This window comes from Pocillopora verrucosa, chromosome 5 (assembly GCF_036669915.1).
Source record: "Pocillopora verrucosa isolate sample1 chromosome 5, ASM3666991v2, whole genome shotgun sequence".
Taxonomy (NCBI): Eukaryota; Metazoa; Cnidaria; class Anthozoa; order Scleractinia; family Pocilloporidae; genus Pocillopora; species Pocillopora verrucosa.
The window spans coordinates 20225289-20235288 of NC_089316.1; the positions used below are offsets into that span (position 1 = coordinate 20225289).

Sequence of the window (10000 nt, forward strand, 5' to 3'; positions counted from 1 at the left end):
TCGCAGTTACTTGACGATAAAAAGAAATACAAATTCAATTGCAGACACCCACACCTCTATCTCTGAAATTAGTGTGTTCTGGTAAAAAAGAACACCCTTTTACTTATAAAATATGTTCAAAATCATATCAATTTTAAAAACGTACAACTAGATAAAAATAAAAACACCGGCAATATTGTGCAGACATACACTTAAGGCTGTTATCAGAGCGGGTTCATTTTCAAACACTGACAGCTTTTCCTGTATGGTACAAGCCACTATTGACAACACCATGCAAACTGCAACCAAAAAGACAAAACCAATGAGTATTTTAGGAGGAGAAATAAAGATTACTACGACAATTGAACAAGAACACGCTGCACTAAGAGGCTGTATATCTGAGTTCATATCGTTTCATACCACCGGCAGTGCAGCACTAATACTTGCAACACACCATTCATTCGGATCATTCCTTTTTTTTAAGCTTATAGCCGTGCTCTGACAAAGTCTGTCCACATGCGACCGACTTTCGTCTTAGGGTTCCTTGTACAACTTTGATTTCATGAAAGCTTTCAAAAGCTGGGTAACCAAATTCTGGGAGAAATGCTTTTAGGCGCACTGTGATTGAAATAAATCAGCTTGATATAACTAAATTGTTACATTCAGCCAACACGCAGCAGGAAGCCCAGATTCAAGAGGTGAACTTCCGAACATGAAAAGGCTGTAGAACTTATCAGACCAACCTGAGTTAATCATTGCCGGTTGTTGACTCAATGTTAGCCACGTGACTTTGCAGCAAGTTCAAGAAATCTGCGTCTTGTGATGAGGCATGATATAAAGAACCCCGACCGTTGTTATCTTTAGCCAAAGGGTTGGCTCCCCTCTCAAGGAGATACTTTACACTCTGCAGTTTGCCATGACGAACAGCGATGATAAGAGGCGTTTCACCAAAAGCTGTTTTTGACTCAATGTCCGGCACGTAGGTTAGTATACGATGAATTATATCAGGGTCACAACTTTTTGCTGCATGATGTAATATATTACATCCATTTTCATCAACACAGGCTACACTTGCTCCCTTCTCAATAAACCATTTCACTGCATGCAATTTGCAATTACCGACAGCCACCATTAGTGGCGTAATACCAACGAGGGACCTTGACTCAATGTTCGGCACGTGATTATGGATAAGATCAAGGATATCAGTGTCTCCGCCCTGTGCGGCAAAATGTAACATATTCCATCCTGCTTTGTCTTTCAAGGTTACAGTTGCCCCCTTCTCAAGAAACCATTTCACCGCAGGTAATTTGCCTTTGAAAGCCGCTACCATTAGTGGCGTGTAACCCTGGTTTGTTTTGGAATCAACGTTTGGCAAGTGAGTATGGATAAGATCAATGATATCAGTGTCTCCGCTCGATGCGGCAAAATGTAATGTATTCCATCCTCTGTTGTCTTCACAAGCTACAGTTGCCCCCTTCTCAAGAAACCAGTTCACTGCTTGTAATTTGCCACTCCCAGCAGCCACCATTAGTGGCGTGTGACCCTCGCCCGTTTTCAACTCAATGTTCCGCAAGTTAGTACTGATAAGATCGATGATATCGGTGTCTCCGCCCTCTGCGGCAAAATGTAACGTATTCCGTCCGTTGTTGTCATCACAGTTTACAGTAGCCCCCTTCTCAAGAAACCATTTCACTGCTTGTAATTTACCACTCCGAGCCGCCAACATTAAAGGCGTGCGACCCTGGCTCGTTTTTGACTCAGTGTTCAGCGAGTGAGTATGGATAAGATCAATGGTATCAGTGTCTCCGCCCTGTGCGGCATAATGTAACGCATTCATTCCGCTGTTGTCTTCACGGGTTACAGTTGCCCCCTTCTTAAGAAACCACTGCACTGCATGTAATTTGCCATGGAAAGCCGCTATCATTAGTGGCGTGTAACCATCGACTGTTTTTGACTCAATGTTAGGTACCTGAGTATGGATAAGATCAATGATATTAGTTTCTCCGCCATTTGCGGCAAAATGTAATGAATTCCATCCTCTGTTGTTCGTCAGGGACGGATCCGCTCCTCTCTCAATCAAACTCTTCACCACTTGAACTTTGCCATAAAAAGCTGCCTCCATTAGCGGTGTTCCGCCTATTGCGTCTCTGAAGTCAACAGAAGATGCAAAAGGAGGAGTGATGTCACTGTCTCCTTTTTTGTTGCCCTTGTTCATCGAAGTGCCGCCTAAAATCATATAATGTGAAAAGAAACTAAGAAAGGCATCAAACTCCAAGGAGGACGTAAAGGACATGAGATTTTATTTTGGAACTAGCAACGTCAGGAGGAAAATAAGGGAACAAGAAAATGTGTAGCAATAATAATAATGATAAGAATGACTGACTAGTATAATTATTCCGGCGACAAATAGCGCAAAAGTGGTTTCACTTACACCTAAACTATTCATTGATGCAAATATGTAGTATCAAATTTACATACAGAAACAATGAGAAAGCGTTCAATCATAATCTTGAGGCTTTCAGTCTGATTGTCCATTAAAAACAAAAACATAAAAATCAATCAATTTATGATTCTTTTATAAGCAGCAACAATCTACAGCATAATAGACAAGTTTGCATTCTTTGACATTCAACAGTTCAAGATGTAGTGCCACTTGTAAGCCATAGCAGCTATACGGGGGCCAATGACCATAAAGGCTTGGCCGGACATACCAACATTTTGTGGACAAGGTGAGAAAAATGTTTTTGGGGCCACGGTTTTTAGCTAAAATGGGCTCTAACTATAACTTAAAAATACAGGCGTTTAGTTTTGACTTGGAAAACTCCCTCAATAAGTTTACGACGATTAGACGAAACGCGTAAGACAGTAAAGAAGTTTTACAACTACTGAGTGCTGCTCATTAGTTAAGTTTTAAGAAAAAATTTCCAAAAAAATATTCAACAAATTATTTTAAAAAATAGTTCTAAAGAATAGGCCACAATGTAATAGCACTAAAATAATATGACACACGGCTACCAACGACAAACAAACTTGTTCGTTTCAGTCACCGTTCGAACCGACCTTACCGATATGCTGTTAGGAATACGACCGCGTAATCGGAATATATAAATGATTTATGACTTTCCAATGGAATTCTTTTACCAAAATAGCTATTTCTCACTTCCTATAAAAAAAATCCGTCGCAACGGCTGGGGGAATTTGTTCAAAGTACCCCTTACTTTAGTGGTGTTGTGTTACAGTGTGGTTACCTGTCACGGCTACGTCTTGTTCTGACCCGCATGTAAATTTTTATGGGAAACCAGATTTGCTTCTCGTTTTGATATTTGTCAAATCATCGATCGATGTTCACCAAATTACTCTTAAAAGAGAAGGGAAAAAGTAACTGCAGGATACATATAGTTCAAGTTTGTTTCAGACTCGCCGGCGCGTGCAATCAGGCAAAACATCAATACGGCAATAACCGAACTTATGTCAGTCAACACGGTAATCCAAGGCTTTGGTAAAATTGGTGGCTCCTAAAGGAGCCGTTTGCTCATTAAGGAAGCTATTAGAAGCCCGACACATTTCCTTCGCGTTGAACTACAGTAGGAATAACTTTTCGGAGTTGTCTAGTGTATTTGCAGCACTTTGCAGCAGTCACAGAGTCCCAGCATTAACTACAACCTGACCTTTCATCGTTGTAATATGATGCCCTCCACAATCAAACATCACCACATGCGATGCGAAATGAAACTGTTTCCATTCCGGTGCGTAAACACTGAAGCAAACGCCGATTGCAATGGATTAAATAAAACTTCATTCAAAATCTAAGGGCCTCTTCGTATGAGCCCGGTTGACCGTGCTGGCCCGGTTTCCGAGATCTCGCCTTACCTTTAAATCCTTTGTAAAATTTTCGATGTGTTCATACGAGAGGGTGGCCTGGCTTACCGAGATCCCGGTCGGAAAAACCGAGATCTCGGTAAGCGGGCTGGAAAATTTTGCCATATGAACACTTCATCCCGGTTTCCAGGATGAATTCTCCGCAATTCTCGGTTTGAAGCTGACGTCATACATTTATGCAAATGAAGCGTCCGCCATGCTGGTGCTCATTTCAGGTGTGGAATTTCATGCAAATGTATCGCCATCTGTACAGTGCCCTCTTTCAAATACTTTGTTTTATGGATATTTCTGGTGGAAAAAAATCCAGAATCACAAGAGAATATACTTCTAAGGATACCTGTGCTTTTGAACTCAGCGGATGGCCTAGAAAGCCACGTACGAGAGTAATATTTTAAGAAAATTTATGTAGTTAGTGTCGATCCAGTAGCCATTCGAAGCGAGCACTGAGTTCAACTCAGAATGTCTGCTCCTAATAGGAGTCTCGGACCTTCCTTCTTGTTTACTTCTGGAGCCAAGTTACTGCGCAAATAAGCAATTTAAAGCATTCCAAAGTCTTGAAGCGTACAACCAAATGGCGTCTGGCTTCGTAACATCGGTTCAAGGAGAAGAGATTGTAAACAAGATTGCAGCTGCGGTGAAGGTGAGATATTAGCAACGGATGAACGATCCTCTCGTAGACATTTGGATTGTCGCACAAAGTGGTACACAAATATACGTCAAGAAAAAGGAACGAATATAGTACGAGAAATATACGAAAAGTTCCTCACTCATAAGGCACCGATCCCAACCTCACGGAAATGCTTGGCTTAATTGCCAACGAGCCAGCCGAGCGAAGACGCTCGGCTGGCGAGGCGTCAGAGAATAGTGCCGCGCGAAGAATGGTGTATGCGAAAAAATTCTCGATCGGCATTGAAAAGTGTAAGTGTAAGGTGTAAGATGTAAGAATGTCTCAGTTTAAGCCAATTGCAAGAAAGGAACTATTCAAGCCAATGAAAAGACATGTTACATTATAGTTTTTAACCAATCAGGAGGCGGTACATCTAGACACTTTCGCGTGGTTGTTTGATGAGCTTGTTTGTGGAAGCGTCTCTTCGTTTGGTTTGAAGTGCAAGCAGCTCGATCTTGTTGTAGAAGGTGAGTGTTTTCTTTGTTGTGGTCGTTATTGAATTGTAAAGAATTTCATAGGCTCAGAATATACAGTGGTCAAGAGGCCAATAGCACTAGCGTGTTATACAGCGGTTGAGAGATCAATAGAACCAGCGTGTTCGCTACTGACTTGAACCAGCGAGTTTAGCAATCAATAGGACCAGCGTGTTCATCAATCAAACTAAAACTTCAATCGACCAGCGTTCCTTTACAAAACTCTTCATCTAATTCGAATATTGAGGAAAACTGTTGAAACTAGAGCAAATCCAGTGTTCAAATTCACTGTTTGAGATACGAAATCGAACCAGCGTGTTCACCACAGAATTGAACGAGCGTGTTCATCAATCGAACTAGCGTATCAAACTGAAAGTTCATCGATCGAAGTAGCTTGTTTCCTCTCACTTTGCTCAGAATATACAGTGGTCGAGAGACCAATACCACTAGCGTGTTATACAGTGGTAGAGAGATCAATAGAACCAGCTTGTTCGCTACTGATTTGAACCAGCGAGTTCAGCAATCATTAGAACCAGCGTGTTCATCAATCAAACTGAAACTTCAATCGGCCAACGTGCCTTTACAAAACTCTTCATCTAATTCGAATATTGAGGAAAACTGTTGGAACTAGAGCAAATCCAGTGGTCAAATTCAGTGTTCGAGACACGAAATCGAACCAGCGTGTTCACCACAAAATTGAACGAGCGTGTTCATCAATCGAACCAGCGTATCGAACTGAAAGTTCAGCAATCACGAAATCGAACCAGCGTGTTCACCAGAGAATTGAACGAGCTTGTTCATCAATCGAACTAGCGTATCGAAAGTTCATGAATCGAAGTAGCTTGTTCCCTCTCACTTTCACTTTGCACTGAAAGTTCGATTGAGCAGAGTTGACGGACTACTCCCCTCCAAGCGTATTCGCAAACGGAATCAAAGCAGTTTGTATATTTCTCGCACTTATCAATCATGGTGTGTTTATGGTACGCAGTACTCACAATATTTTTACTGAAATTACATCATTACAATGTGGGTTAGTACGAAGTTTTCCTACGGATGCTCAAGTTTATATTATTTTTCATTTAACAAGAACATAATACGTATTATGAAATATAGAGGAAAATATTTACAAAGGAGAATTCCCCATGCCTCACACGTAAGCTTTAATCCTTACATTATAACAAATAAGGAAGCGCATATTGTAAATGGAAACAAAAGTGTCGGCCACCTCTTCCAATTAACAGTTGCAAGAGACGAATAACAATCGAAGACATTTTATGAACTACTGCTTAACACACTCGGGCAGGTTTTCTTGTGCAGTTGACTCTTTTCTTGAACTCACTTTTGCTATTTTTAGAGATTCTTTGCAACGTGTTGAACGTAATGAGTTTTTTCAAACGTTATTTGAAGCATGTGTGCATTTACAAAGTTGTAATGGGGAGACGGATATGACCCTTATTCGAGAACCTGTTTGGGCTTATTTGAGACAGCATTGTAACTCATTTGCTACAATGTCTGCAGATGCTGTATTTAGTGACATATTCAAATTAAGCACAGTTGGAGTTATGACCGAGGAATTGCAATCCCTTTTTTTGGTAAAAGAGAGCAATCAGTCAGTTTGCTCATTGTGCAACAATGCAATCATAAAAAATACAAGTATATTTGTTATTTATATTACTTGCCAAAACTGGGGTCATAGCTTATTTGACAATTATGTTTCTGAGGCAATACTTCCAAGTAGCGAAGCACTTTTCTGTGGTCTGTGTCAACAGCATTCTGGGAATGTTTCATTGCTACAACATTTTGTTATCCTTCCAAAATGTTTACTCATAGAACTTGCTTCAACTTGTATCAATAAAGCATACTTTCCCCACATCATCGATGTGTTAGGTCAAAGTTATGAACTAAAAGGCATGGTACGCTGTGCAAGTCATCATTTTACAGTGGCTATAAATAATCACACTGAATGGATATATATTGATGATTTGTGTGTGTCAGTGAGAAGTTTCACTTCAATTCAGGATCTTTTGAATAATTACCCTAATGGTTGGTTTTTTGCTGTGTTTGAAAAGTGTTCATCCACAATTGAAACTGATTTACAGCAAAATAGCCCAACTGAAGCATTTCCAAAAGACAAATGCTATGAAACCATGCAGGGTGGAACTCAATCTCAGGTGCCTAATGTGTTTTTTAAATCAGGCAAATTGAGCTCTTCTTCATATCAAATTGAGGAAGAAAGTAAACAAGATGATTCGTTTAATAACAAAAAAAGGACACAATCAGAAATAAAGGAAGCTGATAAGAGACTTAAGTTGGATACACAACAAAAACATCTGAAAAAATACAGAAACAAAAAATCAGATGTTACAAATGGCATAGGTAAATTAGAAGAGAGAACTAATGAAAATGAGTGCAGGTGGCAGCACAATAAAAAAATTGACTACAAATGAAACGGATAAACTAAGGAAAAGGATCAAGAACAAAGCATACATGAAGGAATATAGAAAAAAAAATAACATTAAGAAACCATTGACTACAAATGAGGCAGATAAACTAAGAAAAAGGATCAGGAACAAAGCATATATGAAGGAATATAGAAAAAAAATAACCTTAAGAAAAAATTGACTACAAATGAAGCAGATAAACTAAGAGAAAGGATCAAGAGAAAAGCGTACATGAAGGAATATAGAAAAAATAACATTAAAAAAAACTTGACTACAAATGAAGAAGATAAACTAAGGAAAAGGATAAAAAACAAACAGTATGTGAAGGATTATAGGAAAAGGACAACATTAAAAAAAATGCCTACAAATGAAGCAGACAAACTAAGAAAAAGGATTAAGAACAAAGATTACATGAAGGAATATAGAAAAAGAAAGAAAAGTGACCAAAACAACTCTGGAAGTAAAATGAAAATTGTTAATAATCAAACTACTTGTGAAGCAGGAACACAATTCATTGAAAAAAAACAAAACAGTGTCCTGTGGTAAGTCAAGATAAATATCTTTCACTGTTTGATGCTAAAACATATGGACAACTTCACCATCAGGAGTAGGCAGCAATTAATATAAAGAGGTTTCATGAGTCCATGACTTTCAAAATGGCTCTATGGCTCTGCAGTGGTTAGTTGACCACAATCCTGTGTACAAAAACATTAAAATTGATTATACTTGTTTGTCTTCCCTTCCAACTGAAGGAATTCCTAGTGACTTGCAAAAGGTTCATTGTACTAAAATCAGTGACGATGAAATAGATCCAGATAGAGGTCCACTTGATAGTGATGAAATACCATTCAATCATGAAACAGAGTTAAGCAGCATTGTATTAAATCCTTCTGTTTTAAAGCCACAAAAGCAGCTAATAAAAGACGAACTATTACAACACCATAAAACTGCATGGCCTAATAGGGGAAGCAAACCTTTAAACGAGTTCAAAATTCAACTACTAGCAACAATGGCTTTTCCCACTCTTTTCCCTGATGTTACAGGCGATCCAACTAATACTGCTACAAAGCGATATGCAACCTTGGGTGAAAAAGTAAAGCATTTGATAAAGTTTGCTGAAAACATCAATGTTGAATGGGTGTACAGATTTGCAAGACATCCACGATTTGCTTACTGGGCATTCAATATGATCCAAAAACACAGACTTCTTGGTCAGGGTAGTATATTTCTTAAACAAAATCCAAATGAAGCCCACCTAACTGTTGAACAACTCAAAAAAATGCTTACAACCAATAGCTATTCTTCACTTATGTCTAAGCTGATGCATTATGCCAAAAACATAACTGGTAGCACTGGTTATTGGCAAAAGTCAAAAGAAGATTTGAAAGCTACAATAAGCCAAAAGGGACCTTCAACAATATTTTTTACTTTATTATATGCAGAATATCACTGGCCAGAATTTCATAAGCTTTTAAGCAACAGTTTCACTGAAAAACTGACTCCAGGTGATAGACACAAAAATGTTTTAAACAATCCACATCTGTTAGATTGGGTCTTTTCGGAAAGAACTGATCGGTTTGTCAAGTTTTGGTTGAAAGAATCACTGCAGTCTTCCTGGCATTTGTAAATATCAGTTGTTTAAATACAAACCCTGGCAATATACACCGGATGATGCATGGGATAACCTTCCACAGGCTGATGAGACATACACAAAAAAAATTCTTGCTAACTGATACTGCAAAATCCTTAGTCCCTAATTGGGAAACCAAAATGCAAGATGTAAACAACTACATATGCATAACACCTTTGAATGAGGATTCTTTTGAAGAAGATTACAACACCAAAAGTGAAAGAGAAAAGTGGATGCTTATGGCAGAGTTGACTATTCAAACAACTGATACTTGTGAGAAATATACACCTGTACCACATGCATATTGGCATCAAGTGTATCAGTATTTCACAAATGATGAGATAAATGCAATGCCTACATGGATAAACAGAGAGAAAAACAAGAATAGTGCTCACCATTCCTGTGAAACAAGAATCGTAGATACTTCAACATTTAGTAGAATGCAGCAAGAAGCTTTTCATATAATTTTCAATCATTTTGCCAGTGGCGAACAAAGTCCCTTACGCTTTCTTATTATGGGTGTAGAAGGAACAGGGAAAAGCTATCTCATTGATTCCTTAAGAAATTTGCTTCAGGTAAAATTGTAAGGTTTTAGCTTACACTGGAAAAGCATCATTCAATGTCAATGGAGTAACGCTACATTCACTGCTAAAAATTACCTATTGGTTCAAAGAGACATTGTGATTTAAAAGGAATACCTTTGCAACAACTGCAAAGTAACCTTGAAAACGTTCAATATTTAATAATAGATGAATACTCTTTCGTTGGCCAGAGTTTGTTCGGATGGATTGATAGTCGTTGCAGACAAGCAACTAAACGAACAGACATGACATTTGGCAGAATATCTGTCATTCTTGTCGGTGACATAGCTTAGTTACCACCAGTAGGTGACAAACAACTTTACTATTCTATGCCAAAAACAGAAAAGCAA

General features: G+C 38.6%; 1 protein-coding gene and 1 pseudogene across 1 annotated transcript in view; one reads left to right on the forward strand and one right to left on the reverse strand.

Annotated features, from left to right (window-relative positions):
* Nucleotides 1–2256, reverse strand: part of LOC136281306 (putative ankyrin repeat protein RF_0381) — a 2776-nt gene extending 520 nt beyond the window's left edge. The window contains exons 1-2 of the mRNA XM_066167756.1: nt 723–2256; nt 1–278 (exon numbers count right to left, since the gene is read on the reverse strand). The exon at nt 1–278 is cut by the window's left edge and continues 520 nt beyond it. Coding sequence (XP_066023853.1) covers nt 728–2215 — 1488 coding nt within the window. The 5' untranslated portion in view covers nt 2216–2256 and the 3' untranslated portion in view covers nt 1–278; nt 723–727. The remainder of the gene's footprint in view (nt 279–722) is intronic.
* Nucleotides 2257–8448: 6192 nt separating this feature from the next.
* The window catches only part of LOC136281100 (ATP-dependent DNA helicase pif1-like), a 2458-nt pseudogene continuing 906 nt past the window's right edge, over nt 8449–10000 (forward strand).